This window comes from Scardinius erythrophthalmus (assembly GCF_964197995.2).
Source record: "Scardinius erythrophthalmus genome assembly, chromosome: 1".
Classification (NCBI taxonomy): domain Eukaryota; kingdom Metazoa; phylum Chordata; class Actinopteri; order Cypriniformes; family Leuciscidae; genus Scardinius; species Scardinius erythrophthalmus.
The window spans coordinates 56847430-56868318 of NC_138221.1; the positions used below are offsets into that span (position 1 = coordinate 56847430).

At 36.3% G+C, this 20889-nt stretch overlaps 1 protein-coding gene across 3 annotated transcripts in view; it reads right to left on the reverse strand.

Annotated features, from left to right (window-relative positions):
* baiap2a (BAR/IMD domain containing adaptor protein 2a) overlaps positions 1-20889 on the reverse strand; it is a 103645-nt gene that overhangs the window by 36107 nt on the left and 46649 nt on the right. For all 3 annotated transcript variants that reach the window (XM_081382738.1, XM_081382737.1, XM_081382739.1), the window contains exons 4-5: positions 3751-3812; positions 2623-2694 (exon numbers count right to left, since the gene is read on the reverse strand). In XM_081382738.1, the coding sequence (XP_081238864.1) occupies positions 2623-2694; positions 3751-3812 (134 nt within the window). The remainder of the gene's footprint in view (positions 1-2622; positions 2695-3750; positions 3813-20889) is intronic.

Here is a 20889-nt window from a genome sequence, read left to right on the forward strand (position 1 = left end):
CTACAGGAGACTGTATTCTGGTAATGTTTCGACTTTAATCTCGAAATGTTTCGACTTTAATCTCGAAATGTTTCGACTTTAATCTCGAAATGTTTCGACTTTAATCTCGAAATGTTTCGACTTTAATCTCGAAATGTTTCGACTTTAATCTCGAAATGTTTCGACTTTAATCTCGAAATGTTTCGACTTTAATCTCGAAATGTTTCGACTTTAATCTCGAAATGTTTCGACTTTAATCTCGAAATGTTTCGACTTTAATCTCGAAATGTTTCGACTTTAATCTCGAAATGTTTCGACTTTAATCTCGAAATGTTTCGACTTTAATCTCGAAATGTTTCGACTTTAATCTCGAAATGTTTCGACTTTAATCTCGAAATGTTTCGACTTTAATCTCGAAATGTTTCGACTTTAATCTCGAAATGTTTCGACTTTAATCTCGAAATGTTTCGACTTTAATCTCGAAATGTTTCGACTTTAATCTCGAAATGTTTCGACTTTAATCTCGAAATGTTTCGACTTTAATCTCGAAATGTTTTTTTGTTGCGGTTCAGGGCTTCCGTATTTAATAGCATTCATCTTTGATTTGTTGTGGGCAGAACAGAACATGCATTTGGAACCTTTGAAACATATTTATACGTTATGTCACAATAAATCTTTATAAAACTGTGTTCTTACAGCAGCACCACAAAATGAATATCATAATAATCTTACAGACCTAAATAGACTCCGAAGCAGAAACTCAACATGTTTGCACAGAATGTGCGGACTGAGGAAAAAGAAAAAAAATTGTTTGGTTTCCATGGGAAACGACTGCAGACCGCTCTCTCCAGAACTAAGACAAGACAGCAAGGCATTAATTTTATCTGAATACAAAGTGAAGACAAGTCACGCCCAATCCCAGTCGCCCAACCCCCCCAATGAACTGCTCTACACAGCTCCTCTCCAACCCACTCACGGCCTAAAGATATCTCTCTCAGCACTGCTCCAAACATACTTTAATCTCCCGCAAATTGTGTACTTTCATTTGTTGAAAATAGTGGAAACAGGAATGACGGGAAAACAGGGCCGTTGCTAAAAAAGAAAGCAAGACCAATGTCTGAAGATGTAGATCTTCAAGATCTTTGGGTATGTTTGGAATGGCATACCACATACTAAGAAAGTAGCCTAGTTAACAGTATATGTATATATATATATATATATATATATATATATATATATATATATATATATATATATATATATATATATATATATATATATATATATATATATATATATATATATATATATATATATATATATACTTTGTAGTCAACACATTTTCTACACATTCATCAGAATTTTAAATACCAGTATTAGTAAATATCAGTATTTTCTTTGCAATAAGTGTAATTAGTAGTTAGATGGTATTTATATTTATAAATAGTGGCAGATACTATTTGCACCTCACTGTTGTTGTACATTAAAAGGTATGCAATAATAACAGTGTAAATGATTATGTTTATTAAAATTATCAAATTGATGCTGGCTTATTGGGACAATAAAGCCGTCCCTACACCTACCCCTAACTCTAACCGATAAACACTTGATTATTAAACACACGTTAGACAATTTATTTCCACTTTTCGAATATATTCTTCATTTTTATTGAAAGTAAATGCATTTCTGATCTGATATGTGATGGGAAAAGGAAGTAGAGTGAGTTCAGCAAAAGGCGGATTCGAACTTGGGTCAATTTGCATCAAAACTTTTGCCATGCATCTTACCCCTGCACTATTGCTACTGTTGGCAATCCAGCGTCCACTGTAATTTTGTCTGGCCCACCAGACGTCAGTGGGCGGAGTTAGTGTAAATAGCCTCTGTCAACAAGGCGGACTGTTTGCACATAGTGTAAATAGACACTCCGTAAATATAAACTGTTTGCAAATTACCTTCTACATTTGCCAAAATGTGGAGTATATCATCAAAACAGCAAAAACAGTGTCATCCAGATTTTTTACATATTTTTGGCTCAATGTTTCATTAGACTGCCAAGAGGCAAGGCAAAATATGACTCAAAAATGCTAAATTACCCTATTTAACTACCATTCAAAAGTTTGGCATCAGTAAGATAAAAAAAAAAAAAAAAAATTAATACTTAAGTATTAATTACAGTTTTTTTTTGTTTACATGCATGATAAGCATAAGAGACTTCTATTAAAAACATTAAAAAAAATCTCACCAACCCGAACTGAGGAAAACGTTGAATTGTAGTACTGTATATGTCTGAAATGGTAACTGGATGCCATGTGTGGCATTAAAAATCCAACATACTGAAGCATCCCACTAGGTTTACACCTTTAAAGTCAACCTAAAACGCCATTTTCAATCCATTTTACTTCCATAATCTAATGCATTTCCAACTGAAACAAACAACAACCTTAGATTGGTTTAATTAATCAGAAACTAAATGTATTGTGAAAAGTGTGTGTGTGCAGAGTGTGTGTGTTGATTGTGCCAATCAGTGCCCAACAGAGGAATGTGTATTACTAAAGTAGATGAGAAGCACTTCTGTTCAGAGTGTTAGTGAGCTCAATGTGCGTCTTGTCAGCCTGTAAGGAGTGGGATGAGGTGCGGACTCACAGTCAGGTATCTCGCGTCCAACTCCACCTTCTTCTCCAGCTCCGACAGCAGCTCGTTGTGGAAGCATTTCAACTGTAAAAAAAGAGCAGAAAAATTGAGTGAAGTTCGTTAAATTGACTTTTTATTAATTATGTCATTTATTATTTATTAATATAAAAGTATAGAATTTATTATATAATTGTATTATTTGTGCAGATTATACTATGATATGTGGGTTCAGATACACCATCGACCGCATTTTTAGAATAATGTTGATGAGCACAGAAACGAATTATTCATCAATTTTGTTTTTAAAAGAAAAAGAAAAAAACTTTAAAGTTACACTTTATTTTAAGGTGTCCTTGTTACAGGGCAATTATACATTTCAGCACCAAGTAATATTACTATACATGTAGTTCACACAATACCATTTTCAGCTAAAAACAGAAAACGTTTTGTGTTTTGGCCGTTCGTTTACACGACAACGGTGTTTTGGGGGCCTGAAAACGCGAACGTTTTTAAAAAGGGTTTCAAAGTGAAAGTTTATGAAAACGATATCGTTATCGTCTCAGTGTAAACTACAAAAACATGAATCTGTGAAAACGGTGAAATCATGCGAATGTGTATTACGTGTTCACTCTATAGGTGCCTAGTGTTTCTTTACAAAGTGACATCGCCAACTACTGGCCTGGAAAAATTATACAGCTTTTTTATTGGTTTTCAAGGATCTGTGTGAACAGGATTGTTTTACAACATTGTCATCTGTACGTGAAAAATGCGAAAGGAAAACCTTTTCCATTTTTAGTACATCACTGCCGTGTAAACATACCCTTTATGCATCATTTACTGTTATTAATACAGTAATTACATGTAACACAAGTCACCTTAAAACAAAGTGTTACAGTAAAAACTGCAACTGAAGTAAAGGTAGAAACATTGAGTTTTGATTAAGCGGTTACATTAACATGCAAACTTGTAAATCCTCCTTTTGATGCAATTCCTATGGGTGGAGTCTGCTTTACAGCTCAAGTTAGCTGTTTAAACTTGTATTGAACCTGCAAACATGTCAAAAACTGTTGGAATGTAATCTATGCTAAATAATCCTTTAATAAAGAGGAGAAATGGACTGTGTGTGAGAAGGGTACACACCATTTCCTCTAACTGCACTTGAATCTGCCGGTGGACCTCTGCCATCTGGAAAAGCACGTCCCCTGCAGAGAAGAGGGACAGACGTCCGTTAAGAGAGAGGACAACAGGAAACGGACTCATAATCATGTGATTCAAGTGAGAAAAAAAAATGTAGTAAGGTTAAAGAGACTGATCGAGTTAGGGTGGAGTAGGCAAGAAAGAAAGATAGAGTTATAGAGGGAGAGAAGCCAGATAAGTCCCAACGTGCATTATAACCATGCCATCGCACTGAACACACACCACAGACGGGCAAACATGGGGACAATGACACGGTCAAAAGACATTAAACACTGAGACAGAGACATGAACAACGGGATGAAAGGGTGGAGAACAAACAAAGACACTCGGATGAGCAAAAATACAAAGCATTTCAAAACAGGGTTTGAACATTTCAATATATACTGTAGGAAAGGAATATTTCACCGCAAAATAAAAATTCTGTCATTATTTACTCACCATATGCTGTTATTTTTTCTGTGGAAAGCTATCATATGACTTCAGAAGACTATAGCGCTTTTAATGGTGGTTTTTGGGGGAAATTTGACAGGCATGGTCACTTTGAACTACTGTTTTATGGAAAAGATTCTTTTGTGTGAGTGTATGTGTGTGTGTTCCGCAGAGAAAAATAACAGCATATAGGTTTGGTTGGGAATGACATGAATGTCAGTAAATACTGACAGGATTTACATTTGAGTGAAGTGTCCCTTTAAACAAAACCAAAGAACTCAGTTTAATTTGTCTTTTAAAAAAAAAATTTTTTTTTTTTAAAGTGCTTCTCCTTCAGGATGACTGTCAGAATATTGTGAAACTTATTGCAGAAGAGTAAAGAAAACAGGAAGAAAAAAAAAAAGAAACAAAGAGAGGCCATGCAGCTGGTGGAAGTTGTTTTAATATACCTACATGCTGCTGCTTCTGAATATGCAATGCATTGTGAAGAAAGGAACAGACAGTGAGCAGAGCACAGAGAAGACCTTTGAAAAAAACACACAGCAATGGAAGACAACAGCGAGCCGGCCTGACCTCCGCCCATCTCGGCACGCCAGCCTAAAGTTAGGTGGTACAGAACGTCTCTAAGCATGGTGCAAAGCGGATTTAGTGTTTGCGCATGCTTGAACACTTTGGACTGAGTGTAACAACACGCATCGGATCTCCGGTCGCTTGTTTACAACACATACACATGATTGAAGAGCTCTCGCTGAAGAGTACAAGCATTGGGCTCAGAAAAGCAGCCTGTTGTTTGCTCCTGGAGAGATTAATGATGACCAGTTTGTCCTAAAATTAAAGTAGGTCATCATTCATTCATCTTCATCATGTCCCAAACCTGTTTTCCTTCCATGGAAAACAAAAGGAGATGTTTAGCCGAATGTTTATGCTGCTCTTTTCCATACAACAAAAGCAGAAAGTGGTCAGGGCTGTCAAGCTCTAAAAAGCGGGAACGTACTACTGGTTGAACAATATGGATTTTTTTGATGGCTGATACCACTATCTTTGAGAGCTGGGAGGCTGATGGTCGATGTGAAGCCGACGTGTTGCACTGCGTGAGGCAAATGGTGGTCACACCAGATAATGACTGGTTTTCGGACCCCCCGCAATACAGTAAAACTGCACATTTTAGAGTGGCCTTTTATTGTGGCCAGCCTAAGGCACACCTGTGCAATAATCCTGCTAACTAATCAGCATCTTGATATGACACATCTGTGAGGTGGATGGATTATCTCAGCAAAGGAGAAGTGCTCACTTACACAGATTTAGACAGATTTGTGAACAATATTTGAGAGAAACATCAAACTATTTAAAGTTAGAAAATAAGACGTTTCGATTAAATTTAGGTAGCACTTTATTTGACAGTCCTGTTCCCCATGTACATACTTGCTATAGTAACTACAATAACTGAGTAATAACTACATGCTAACCCTGAACCTACTCCTAAACCTATCCTTTACCCATGTAGTTATCTTATATCACCCAGTACTTTCTACTGTAAGTTCACAGTAAGTAGGGGAGCGCGGGGCACAACCTAACGCGGGGTTAGTTGTAACACGCTTGTTTTAAATACTTCCGCACATGCTTGGATGACGGAACTTTGTTTATTTACTAGTTGCCATATCAACACTATATAGAAAAAAAAAAACGCCAAAATTATTTTATTTTTTTGGAAGATATCCATAGACATTTATTTAACCATAGCAAAAGTAAATTTCTTACTTAAGTTAATTTTTCATCTCTATTTTTTGTGTTTAGTTAAAATAAGACAAATCTGATATTATTTTAATCTCCAAGATGTTATTTAACAGTTGAGATAGTTCTTTAATGCTTCGCTAACTAGCAGAAGACACTAGCCGGGTTTAAATCCCAGTTGTGCAGGCGGGGCATGTTGTCACACTGCGTTACAATGTGCCCCTGTTAGAAATATGCTATTATATACTATACTTTTATTAATTTTATTAAGAAAACGTGAGAAAAAGGTGAATAAAGACTGAGAGTCAATGTCCAGAAATTACTAATTATTTATTTGTTTTGAACTATGTTGTATAGCTGTGTTTTCATGTGTTCGTAGTCAAAACTCAAAAATGAGTTTATATTTAATTATTAAAAATTGCCATTATTTTATATGAAAAAGTTTTTTAATTGTATTTTATTTAGAAAATATTTTAGTTTGTTTTGTATATTTTTTTTATTAGATCAGATAACATTTTAAGCTGCCATATGTCATGTTACAATGTACCCCACACATGTTACAATGTACCCCACCTATGGGGCATGTTGTCACATTTCACTTCCATTCTTTCGGGGTATATCAAGAAAAAAGTATATACTGTATTAATAAAACAAAAACACATAATTGTACTAGACATGTGGGAAATTAATGTGGGAAAAAATAAATACTCTGAACCATAAGTAGATTTACACAAACTGAGAAAGTCAAAAAGCGTTAGGTTGTGCCCCGCTCTCCCCTACATGTAAGTGCACCTAGTGTAAAATAAAGTGCAACTGAAATGTATGTATTTTACTCAACATTTACTAAATTAAAAATAATTTGGAAATTAATCAATATGAAAAAAATAAACATGCAAAACAAATAAAGAAACTGTTAAAAACCAGACTAAATGGGAAGTAAACACTGTAACCAATAGTAACCTCAGTAAGTCTGTGCGCACTGGGAATCATATTTTCCTAAATAAAAGACCAGTAATGCTAAATTTACATACAATACACAGTGAATATGAAATGAATATGGCACATTAAAAGTGGCCAACTGGATATAGTGCAGCACAGGTTGAAATCAAGGATATAAAGTTGCTATTAGACAGAACTGTTGCTATTAGACAAAGACATTAAACGAATGAAGACAGAGAATGGAGGCTCCCGAATGGGCGCTGTCAAAATAAAAGTCCTGGTACTGTCATAATAAAAGTCTAACACTTATCGGGGTAAACAGAAACACTTTTTATCCAATGCTAAAAAAAAAAAAAAAAAAAAACTAAATATCAACCTTTGACAACTAGTAATTAAGGCACATCCTAATTTTGCCGAGTTAGACGCGTTACTGGATCAACATATTTTGTTGATAATGGAACAACATTCCTGTCCGAAAATTTTAGTCCTATCCCTACCCTTAAACCTAACCCTACACCTAACTTCCTACATTCAGAGGGAAATTATAGGTGAATGTAGAAGCACCTAACCCTGGCTGTAAGCCTAAACTTTTAAACTTGACATGTTAAACTTCCAGGAACATGTTTGGTAAAACTATTACTTGGTAAACTACTACTTAAGTAACACAAAATTGTTCTTTCCTTCATTTATTAATTTTCATTCCATTTCTCGAATGTAAGAAAATGCTAAATAAATCACACACTTCCATTCTCATCATAAGAAGCTTATTGGAAACATTACTTTAACAGTGATGATAAATCAGAGAACAATCAAATCACAAGAGTGAAACCAGTAACTATGTGGGCGGTTGATGTGTGATGCTTTTTATCTGTCCTGGGCATAAATGCTGTTAATAAAATGGTGGGTAACATTTTACAATATTCCTTCATTAACATTAGGCATCTACTTACAATGATCAGTTTTACAGCATTATTAATGTAGGTGAATGTACTAATGTGAATTTATAAAACTTAATATTAAAAATGAACTAGTATAAAAAATTAATAAATGTTGTGAAATTATTGTTTCTCTTAGTTCATGTGAATTATATTTCACGTTAAAGGCACAGTATGTAAGTTTCACCGCTAGAGGTCGCTTATTCAAAACAATGACAAAGATGAGACAGTGATGGAGTGTGGAATCATGGGAGCTGCCGTGTTCACCTCTACGACAGTTTTCTTTATGGGTTTAACTGAACCCACAGCAAACAATAATTGTGCTCCATCACAATTTAATATTATTTTGGTTTATAATAGTTGTTTAAACTGTTGGCATGCATTTTTTTATACATGAATTTATATATAAACCTTCCCAAACATGGGACGTGGTGATGTTTATTTTATTTTATTTATTTATTTAGTTATTTTTTACTTTTTGATCCCAAGACTCAACTAATCTCTGCAATTCACCATCTGTGATCATTGGAGAGTCACTGAAACTGTCCTCCTCACCGTACATTAAGACAATATAGACACACGTCTTCGTCCTGGCAAATTTGTAACATCTTTAGTTGATTGGAACTTCTTAATTATTGCCTTGATGGTGGAAATGGGGATTTTCAATTATTTAGCTATTTTCTTACAGCCACTTTCTATTTTGTGAAGCTCAACAATTTTTTGCTGCACATTAGAACTATATTCTTTGGTTTTACTCATTGTGATGGATGATTAAGGACATTTGGCCTTTATGTTTTCTCATATTTAAACTCCTGTGAAACAAGAAGTCATAACTAGACAACTTCATGTCCCTAGTCACCCTGGTGTGCTAAAAATTTCAATATTAATGGGAATATACTTCAGAGAGATTTTACTCATTAAAAATTCTAGGGGTGCCATTAATTTTATTGGCCATTATTTTGGCCATATTATTTTATTGAAAGATCAAAAGGATAAACAATGCAGAATTATTTTAACAGCCATATTTGATCGTATTTACAAGGGGTGATTCTGACCACAACTGTATTTACCTTTTATCTTAAAAATATATTTAATTAAAGAAAATGTTATTACTTAATATTATATCAAGGCTAGTCATTATGTTTGTTTATGTATGTATGTATGTAAGTATGTATGTATGCATGCGTGCATGTGTGTATATGTATGTATATATATATATTATGTGTGGGTGTGGGTGTATATATATGCTTTATCAACCCTTACATTTTTCATGAGATTATGTCAAATCAATTCATGACATGTAAAACAACAACAACTTTAATTCACCAAAATCCATATCCAAGTGAGTGGACAGTATGTATGAACTGCATTTTAAAAATATTTTTGAATAAATTAATAGATACTATGAAAAAAATAAAAATCAGTCCAACACTGACTGAGACTCCAAAATGTTGCTATGGTTACCAGCACATCAAGCATGCCATGTTCGGGAGTGACTCATGTATTTCATACTCACTTAACAATGATTTAGAGGATTAAATCCTGCATTTAAATGTGACTCCCAAAACAAACTCAACAGTGTGCATGTGGCCACAAAGACACACCCGAACCTTCCTTCCCGATACGTTACAGGAAAAGCTTCTTCCTCAATCCACTTTTAGATAATTTATTCAAACAGATGAAAAATCTGATTTGTTTTGGCTCGAGTCAAACTCAACTTGATTCGAGGCAGTTACCGAATTAATACAAGTAAAAAATATTGAAATTGATACCAGACCAAGATGTGCAGTGACATTTTACAGCAAAAACACACACTAACAGCCTTTCAGAAAACTTGACTCGGCTTTGATGTGTCTGAGAGGAGCTCTTTGCATGCAGGTACTCTAAGCTCTTTTAAAAACGGACGTGTGACATCCGCATTCCTTCTGCTTTATGCATGACTGACACACGGCAACAAGCGGTCACGGTCACTGCAGAGAGCTCGACATGGAAAACCTCCACACACACATACACACACACACACACACACACACACACACACACACACACACACACACACACACACACACACACACACACACACACACACACACACACACACACACACACACACACACACACGTTTCTCCCTCACAACCCACAACCAGCGGAGAACAATAGACACCCGTCAGTTATTCAGCAGGTTCTCTTGGGGGAAATCTGGTGGTTGCATTACATGACATTGATTTTGCAGAAAAAAACAGCCATCAAATTAAAAAATAAATAAATACATCATAAAATAAAACAGTGAAGCAGGTTTGCGAAAACATTTTAATATAAAATAAAGTCATATTAATAAAATTATTAATAATAACATTTATTATGATTACCGTATTAATATCAATATATTTCTACTACTACTACTACTACTAATAATAATAATAAATAATAAATACACATACAATATTTATGATGCTGATTATTATGATGGTGATCATGATTTTTATTATAATTATCATTAGTATCAATATTAAGAGAAATAAAAATAATATATATTAGAAAATGGTAATAAAATATGACAAGAACTCAGAGTTATCATATCAGTTGATATTTCACTGGTTCTGGCAATCCTTCTGTTAGACTGTCTCACAAATGAGTTAGGTTGAATGGCTGTTAAATGTAAGTACACAATAAGATAATACCAGTTTAGGTCAACCAATTACCAGCAATGCTTAATTTTGTTCAGTCTGTGGTGTAAAAATGTCGGATTAGCAATTAAAGCAAAAACACTTAAGCAAAACATGGTCAGGTCAAAGTGTCTGAATAATTTTTGCTCCCAAATTTTTATACATTTTGCTGGTAGTCCACTGTATAAAGGATTTTTGGGTATAATATGTTACAGTTTACTTTATTTTGCTATCCTCACTTACATTAATGACCTATAGATATAAAAAAAATTATATCTGGTATATATACAGTATATATATATATATATATATATATATATATATATATATATATATATATATATATATATATATATATATATATATATATATATAATGTGTGCACTGTATATACACATTACTATCAATAATAAAAATACTTAATAATTTAGGTGATTTTAAAACTATATATTATTATTATTATTATTATTATTATTATAATTATTATTATCATTACCATCATCATTAAGAATTCAAATTCTATGATAATAATACTAATAATTATTATTTTATTAATAGTAATATTTATTATTATTACAATTACTGATTTTGCCATTTTTTATGATTTTGCCAAAAGTAGTGAAATAAAACAGTAAAATGTATTTTTTTATTTATTTTATTTTTTATAATAATAGTTTTTATTAGGACAGCTTATAAAATAAGACATTTAAAACTCTCCTTCTCTGTCGCAACTAGCAGAGAACAACAGATACTTGTCAGTCAGTAGAGCAGGTTGTCTTGGGAAAGTCTGCACCTGTAGTCTTGCATGTCTCTACTCGGAGAGAAAAATGTGTGTGTGTGAGAAAAAACACAACATTTGGATTGAGTCCATCTAGCCAAATAAGTCGCCGCAAACTTCCTGTCCCCGCCTCACCTCACCGGCTCTATGCAAACATTCATGTGAGAACATCTGAAGCGCAGGAGTGTCATCATCATTTATGAAACTAACGCAGGTAGCGGAGAGACGCGGCAGCCGCAGACAAACCCGACAGGCCGGACCAGTTTGGGAACAGGAGAACAAGTGAATCACTGACAATGGTCAAGTGTGGATCGCTGCAGGGTGTCATGGAAACAGTCGAAACGTTGAGGCTTCCAGCCAAACCCAGATTCTGAAGAACAAAATGGAGGACTTTGTTTATCAGCTTAACATAGAGATGCGTAGCCTCCTTTGTCTTTTTGTATAGAAAGCAGATTACATCACTCCCCATGGTGCAGCTTCTGACAAAACACATGTATCCCATGGTGCACTGATGCATCTAGTACATCAAGTAGTACTTAGTTGTGTCATACAGTATTGTGCATGCATGCAGTGACTTTAATCACTGGAAGCTGTCAGGTGGCTGTATTGTTGTTGGTGAAGTGGGCGCTCGTACTCAAATGTTATTGGTGCGCTGCGTTACAATGGAAAATATGATCACAAATGAGATGCATTGTCAATTAAAATAAGACTTTGTATTATTTTGACAAGTTTTCTTGCTGTTAAAAGTGTACATTATGCAAGTGTTTGTATATCATTTGCAGCAGTGCATTATACATCATGTACAAGATGAACGATTATCAACGTACGAATTAAACTCACAGAATGGCGACAATTCATGCTTTTCCACACGTTTTCCCAATTCATAGACAAAGACAAATCACATAGAACAGAAAAAAATAGCTGCTGGTATTCTGCAATACGATATATTGCGGAAATGAACATGCTTGATAGTTATCGTGGACACCTCAAAATACAGTAAATAATTCTAGATACTTTATATTATAAATTATTGTTCTTTTCCATCAACTGGTTGGGAAAAAGCAGGAATACAGTATGTAGTATACAGTATTTAAATGTTTTCAAACAACCAATCAGATTTTTGTATTAGCTACTATTGTGTGTATCAAACAACATCAAATATTTAAAGATGACATTTTCAAACATTTGTTTACACCAATACATTTTTCCATTTGAATCTGAACTAAAACATGCCATCCCAGAAAAGATATCTAAATATTGGTTGAAAATGTTCTGATTCTTGATAATTGTTCTTTATAGTTTTTGCACTTTCATTTGTTGGAATCATTTGTTTGCTTCATACAATTTTACTGTGTATTGTTTTATTGTATTTAAATTATCAAGGTTATCTTTGTTATTTGAAAAAAAAAGTTATTAAGCTCATTAATAAGAGGACAGCACTGAAGTTTAATTGTCTTAGCTTGTGCTTGTAATGTAATTCAATACCATGATAAAGTTTCAGTAATTATCGTGATATGAAAATGTTATACTGTCATGGTAACATTAAGTCCTCCAGTTTTCCTTCACTTCACCAAGGTACCTGACAGAAAACAGATCATGTGTAATTAAATGTATTCATTTCTATTGGTAGTTGCCACATGGTATTGCTGCTGATTTGTTTAAGTGCCCCTATTGTGGGTTTTTTTTTTTCGGATATTACCTGTCTATTATAGCTGTTTGTGCATGTAAAATGTGATCACTTCCTGCTCGAACCTACATACATTTAAAAAAATATTTCATAATGGTATGGTCTTTATTGGCTGCTCATGAACAACGTTGACTTGGTCCTTCAAACAGAGTAGTTGTAGCTGAGGCCTGTAGGGGTTTGGTTTGTGTCGTTTACATGTCGAGAAGACGCTGTGTTTTTTTTTTGCTGCGAAAGCAAATCCACTTTCCTTCACTTCAAAAGGACGAGGACTCATGCTGGAATTAATACGGTAAAACCAACAGCATCATTACTGTTCATATTACCGTACAGTATACAGGCGTTGAGGAAGCTTTGGTGCTGAAATTCAGATATGGTAATGACGTTTCATTTCCGACACGCGTTGTAAGCTGTAGACCAATCACAACAAACTGGTCTATCTGACCAATCAGAGCAGAGCAGACCAATCACGACAGACTGAGCAACAGACCAATCAGAGCAGAGTAGACCAATCATGACAAACTGGGCAACAGACCAATCAGAGCAGAGTAGACCAATCACGACAGACTGAGCCATCTGACCAATCAGAGCAGAGTAGACCAATCACGACAGACTGAGCAACAGACCAATCAGAGCAGAGTAGACCAATCATGAGAAACTGGGCAACAGACCAATCAGAGCAGAGTAGACCAATCACGACAGACTGAGCCATCTGACCAATCAGAGCAGAGCAGACCAATCACGACAGACTGAGCAACAGACCAATCAGAGCAGAGTAGACCAATCACGACAGACTGGGTCATCTGACCAATCAGAGCAGAGTAGACCAATCACGACAGACTGGGTCATCTGACCAATCAGAGCAGACCAGACCAATCACAACAGACTGGGTCATCTGACCAATCAGAGCAGAGTAGACCAATCACAACAAACTGGGTCATCTGACCATTCAGAGCAGAGTAGACCAATCACAACAAACTGGGTCATCTGACCAATCAAAGCAGAGTAGGCTCTTGGAAAGGAGGGGTTTAGAGAGACTGAATCCTTCATCGAACCGTTTAGACACTGTGAGAAAAGGGTTGATGCTATAATGTATGAGACATTAAAGTGTTTTTCAATTTTGGATGCATGTAAACCTATTGTAGGAGACCTCAAAAAACAAAATTAGAAACATTTAAAATAGCATAGGGGCACTTTAAACATTTCTCAACCATTTTTTCACTAAACAATTGCCAATTCTTTGTTTCTGCAAACCGCAGCATGTGTGAATGTCCGGCATCTTGCATCTGCAGTAATGATGCATAATCATTGCTGAGCCCACATTGCTGCAATTTGCACACTAAACTGACAAGTATGAACAAAATATAGAGAAAAAGCATTGTAAATCATCTTATCAGCACAATCTTTTTGCGATGCAGAGTTTTATGAAGCTGAACACAAACACCACATTATTTTCTGCACACAGCTGCAGTTCTTTCATGCAGCATGAGCCTGTTGTTGCGGTTACACTGCTGCTAAGCTCACAATCAGGGGTGTCCAAATCCTGCTCCTGAAGGCCCACCATCCTGCAGAGTTCAGCTCCAGTCCTAATTAAACACACCTGAACCAGCTCCAGGTCTCCAGGATCCCGGGAAACTTCCAGGCTGGTGTGTTGGAGACAAACTCTGCAGGAAGGCGGACCTGCAGGAGCAGGATTGAAGATGTGTGAAACAGACCATCAACAACTGTAGTGAGCATGGGGAAGTCTGATTCATTTGAACTTAACTGTTTGTTTGGGTGATTCATTTTGATTAACTAATTAAAAAAATGATTCACAGAATCAGAGTCATCATTACTATTGCCAAAATATATATTTAGCAACAAAATGGCATTTTCCCTGCAGTTATACAAGTCAGAGAGCTATTCATTTGCTTTGTATAAATGTATATAAATTTGAAGCAGTGATTTTATTTGATCTGTACTAGATAAATAATTAATTTATAAAAATGTTTTTTTTTTGTTTGAAAAAATCATGTGATCTGATAGATTTATCATTATTTGCTTGTCTAGTTTCAAATGTACTTAGCTAGTAGACCTCTGATTGGCCACTGTGTTGACACGCTCAACATGTATGTCTCTTATTGGCTACTGTGTTGACACGCTCAACATATATGTCTCTGATTGGCCACTGTGTTGATGCGCTCAACATATGTCTCTGATTGGCCACTGTGTTGACACGCTCAACATATGTGTCTCTGATTGGCCATTGTGTTGACGCGCTCAACATATATGTCTCTGATTGGACATTGTGTTGTGCTCAACATATGTCTCTTATTGGCCACTGTGTTGATGCGCTCAACATATGTCTCTGATTGGCCACTGTGTTGACGCGCTCAACATATATGTCTCTGATTGGCTATTGTGTTGATGTGCTCAACATATGTCTCTGATTGGCCATTGTGTTGACACGCTCAACATATGTCTCTGATTGGCCATTGTGTTGAAGCGCTCAACATATATGTCTCTGATTGGCCATTGTGTTGATGCGCTCAACATATATGTCTCTGATTGGCCATTGTGTTGAAGCGCTCAACATATATGTCTCTGATTGGCCATTGTGTTGATGCGCTCAACATATATGTCTCTGATTGGCCATTGTGTTGATGTGCTCAACATATATGTCTCTGATTGGCCATTGTGTTTAAGCGCTCAACAACAAATATGTTTGTGATTGGCTACAATGATCACCAATGACATCTTTGACGCTCTTCACAGAGCGCTTACAGAGATACACATGGGAGCGTTTAAAATATCCCTAATATTGGATCCGCTGATAGACGCCGCTTTCAGATGCTACCGTGTGTATCTGTGCAAGTGCTCGATGAAGAGTGTCAAAGACAACATTTTTTTGAAGTGTTGATCATTGTTGCTCACAGACATATATGTTAAACGCATCAACACAACGGCCAATCAGAGGTGTTGAAGAATCCGTTCAACAGCGCTCAAAATGCTAGAGGAAAATGCTGGTATCGACAATTTTTTTTAAATTTCAATACCGAAGTCGGTACTTTTGACAACTCTAGTTAGTAGTAAAACAACTTATAGCGTAACAATGAAATGCTACAGCACTAAAGCAACGGCCTTTAAAATGCGCTTTGTGGCAATGTGTTCCTGTCAAGACACATCTGAGGTCATCTGAATCAATGTGCTCTACACCGAACATGTCACAACAAGGCAGGAAAAGGTTTCTTGAAAGAACAGATTGATTTGGAGAATGAGTGTATAGCTAGATAAAGTCACTGGATTTCTTTGCCGTAGTTCAGGAATATTTCCAGCAGGTGTATATTCTTCTGCCTAATGGAACCTCATATTAGCCCTATCATAGTCGTTCCACCTCCCATCAGCTGAGGAGCACAGCCTGTGCCGAGAGGATCCCTCACACTTGCCCTTCACTGCCAAATCTGCCAAAAACTGCAGTTTGGGAGTGTAAGCAGCGCCCCTGTCAGCTCTAATGGCTACATTCACATACTGTGTTGTCTGTCAGGATTACAGACTCTCTCATCTCCACCACGTTCTTTTCCCTCTTTTTCCTCATCCTCAAATTCTGTAGCTTCTTATGGTGAACAAAACTGAAAACACACAGATGCTCACTCATACAAACCCCTGAAAAACCACAGGAATTGTATGTGCAGTTATTTCTTTATTTTTGTTAATGTTGGGAACATTTTGTATGTAATGGTACTTTAACTATGGTACTGAATGATTATTGTATTTATATACCATGGCACTCCACAGTAAAAAAAAGATTTGGTCCCACTTTATATTAAGTGTCTTTAAATACTATGTAATAACATTCAAATTATTAGTAAATTAATAGCAATAAGTACATTGTACCTAATAAAGATTTTCTGTTAATGCAACTACTGTACATAGTTAAAGACATAATATAAAGTGGGACCAAAGATGTCTTAATGTAAAGTAAACTGATCTTCCATAAATCCCAATGTATTTATTCTTATATAATTCTATATTTGCTGGAAATACCAAAAAAAACATACAGAAGATTTAGAAATGCTGTAGTATTTGTTTCTAAAGTTTTTTTTCTACCTTCAGATTTGGGCTTTTACTCTCGTCTATACAGTAAATTAATGCTGGCTAGTTTGCTGGCTTCAGCTAAACTGTCTTGGAGAATTCAGTGATTTGTGTCTTTGAACAGAGCTGAAACTGTCCTGAGGTGAAGAAGCCATGACAGTGGAGGGATTTTATTGGGTCAATAGGGCAGGATCTCTGGCCTGACATGGCCTGTCTCCAGCTATTTATATGATTAAACTGCTCTTTTCTTTGAGCAGTATAGTTTTGCTAAGGGTTATGCAAGCGCACACACACACACCCCTCCTTGAACAAGAAAAAATGTAGGGCGGGACTTGATTTTGTCCATGGGGAATTGATTAGACGGTTGTGGTTTGCTATTGGTGGATCTCATGTGAGTGACCTAATGTGAGTGACAGGTTGATCCCGCCCTCACGCCAGTAAACACGTCATCAGAGAAGAGAAGACGCTGCAAAAGGAAGGATAAGTTATTTTGACTTTTACACAAAAATACCAAGGTATTACAATGTTTTGGGACATGGAGCCATTCTAATCAAATAGAAAAGTTATTTTAGATTGTAATAATATTTGACAAGATGAGGTTTTACTGCATTTTCTATCAAATAAATTCATTATTTTGTGTATATAATTAAGCCTCTTGAGTTTCAGCCACTACTGATGTGTATCCTTGAACTCTTATTTCTAAAAGCAGGAAAAAAAAAAAAATGTTTTTCATGACATGACCTCTAAGAGAAGTGAGGGGTCTGAAGACAAAAAGATCATGATAGTTAAAAAAAGCAGCAAGCAAGATAAAGAAAGGATATATTATAATAACAGCAATTGAGAGGAAGCCATCTCTGTAATAAAGCACTACAGGATGAAAAGCAGAAAGCCTCTAATTTCATGGGGCTGCAGAAGCTTATTAACTATTCCAGCTCTGAACTCTATAAAAGCCATGCCAGACGCAACATACATACACAAGGCTTTCATGGATCAAGACACTCGGCACATATATGCCAAGACAGCAAATCAAGGGCAAGGTGAGGGAGTGTGTGGGCCCTCGTTCTCCCAGCATGCAGTGCAGCTCTCAGAAATAGAGCAGGAGAAAGTAGGGCTCCTGGGACCGAGGCACAGGGCTAATAAAAGAGCTCCGCTGCTCTCATTCTGACAGGCCCAGGTGAACGAGCGAGAGAGAGAGAGAGAGAGAGAGAGAGAGAGAGAGAGAGAGAGAGAGAGAGAGAGAGAGAGAGGTTGACATAAGTTATCATAGGACTCTGTCTATATTCCATTAAAAGGAGTGACTGCACAAAACACTTACCCTCCTAAACAAATAACACAACTACTAGGCTTACTATTATTTACTAGCGCCATTAGCCTGTTTTCTGCCTGATGCATGACATATGAACATCAAAAAGATGAATTACAAATAATAATAAGTGCTTAATCGCTTTTTCAATGCTTTGACCCACTGGCATTACAGTGAATGGGAGAAATTTGTAATGAAAAATATGGCGGCTCTAATAAAATAAGTCCCGCCTTCTTAATACACAGTCCGTAAAAAGACTCCAAACAAATCTGACCAATCGGAGCAGAGAAGACCAATGACAACAGACTGGGTCATCAGACCAATCAGAGCAGAGAAGACCAATGACAACAGACTGGGTCATCAGACCAATCAGAGCAGAGAAGACCAATGACAACAGACTGGGTCATCTGACCAATCAGAGCAGAGTAGACCAATCACAACAGACTGGGTCATCTGACCAATCAGAGCAGAGTAGACCAATCACAACAGACTGGGTCATCTGACCAATCAGAGCAGAGTAGACCAATCACAACAGACTGGGTCATCTGACCAATCAGAGCAGAGAAGACCAATGACAACAGGCTGGGTCATCTGACCAATCAGAGCAGAGTAGACCAATGACAACAGACTGGGTCATCTGACCAATCAGAGCAGAGTAGACCGGGACTGAACAAACACAAATGGTACACTTTGACTGCCTTTGGCCCATCGGACACCTAGCCAATCAGAACTTTAACTGCCGGAATTATTATTCAAGAGTTGTATGATAACATTCATGTCAAATCTATATGAATCTGAACATAAATCCCTCTGTAAAACCCTTTATGATATAAGATATAAAGAAAACGTTGGTGAATGTAAGTCTTACTGAAGTAGAGATTTATGGCTCAGTGGAGGAGAAAAAAACTCACTGTGAGATAAAGGCCTTTAAAGATATGCATTGTAATTTAAATCTACAGACGCAAATAGATAAAGCGTAATAAAATAAACACTTAACTGTGTATTTTTGGATGTTTTTCTTCCCACTAGTCTAAAAGTAGTAGTTCTGGAGGCAAAATAGCCCATCTCAAAATTGACCAGTGCATGAAAAACAGCAATTTGCCTGTTATGTATTGCCTTAAATATGTTGTAGAAATGTGAGTCTAGCAAACAGTTTTAGTTCAATATTCCCTCATTCAATTAGATAGGAGCTGTACTTGCATTACTCAAAACAATTCTCAAACTGAGGTAAATCACAGGCCACCTTTGCGGATCTCTGAGGATCAAAATGTGTCACTGGGTTCTTTCTGCATCAACATCTCTGAACTAATTCACTGGCCACTCAACCTAAACCACTGAGGGAAGTGCTGCAGACCAGACAGGAAATTAAAACGGCATATCACCACATCATTTGCCGCTCAGAGGGGCGTAAATGCTGATGAGTCCTAATTATGTAACAGTTTTTCCCCCATTATAGACATGGCCGCAGAAACAATCTGAAAAATGAATCTCAGCAGCCTCTTTTCACAATTACAACGATCACAGTCCCTTTAAAGCAAGTCAGTTCACTAGACCAGCCATCTTGGCACCGTGATGCCCATGGGAGCTATTTTCTATCAAAGTAATATCGCACTTCAAATCATCAATAAAAACTGATGAAATGGTATAATGCATTTAGCTTCTTTAACTGAAATTATGTCTAAAAGCTTTGGCAGCAATAAGACGAGACAGTGCCAAATATGAATGAGGCTTTTTTAATGCAAGGTGGGACTTTCATTCTGTCTCTGATAGTACATTGTTTTAAAAGTCTAGTTGCCATAGAAACACTCATATGAAAAACCATTTAACTTTACACAAATGTCAGTCATTCTGCTTAAAAGTTATGCTTTTAAAAAGTTTGAACAGCATTGTTAAAGACGACTTCTCTTAGTCATGTCTCCTCTCCTCAGGAAGTTTCTTTCTGTCAGGCATAAATATTAATTCCGGAAATTAATGTTCTGGGGCCGGTTGCATAAACATTATGTTAAGACAGTGTATTAAGTTCTAGTATGACCCAGTAGCAGTTACTCAGGGGCAGTCAGTCATTTTCGGTATCAAATTAGGCTAATCTACATTTTTATGTAACCGACTTAAAAAAAAAAGCTATGAACAGTCATAATTTGATGTCTATCTTGTAAGACTAGTCTTAGAGTTAAATGCAACCGGGCTCTGGATTGGCTAAAAGGCAGCCGTGGGTAGAGAAGTGCTACAGTACGTGAGGGGCTTTCGCATCAAAGAAACCCTCTCAAAGTTCCTAGAACTACCCGGAAGTACCCGGATTTTGCCGTGTTCGCACCGCAGGAATTAGGAATGATTTAAAGTTCTAGGAACTCTTTTTGGAGGAACTAATTTAGCTTCTACTTCAGAGTAGGGTCTAAACCAGCACTATAGGAACTACCAGTGACGTTAGTGTACGCTGATTGGCCGAACGCACGCGAAACGCCAGCACCCGCCATTTAAAAAAAAAGCTGTGTAAAAACAGATTATAGCCTATATATTTACTCCAGAAAAGAACTCTACAAATATAG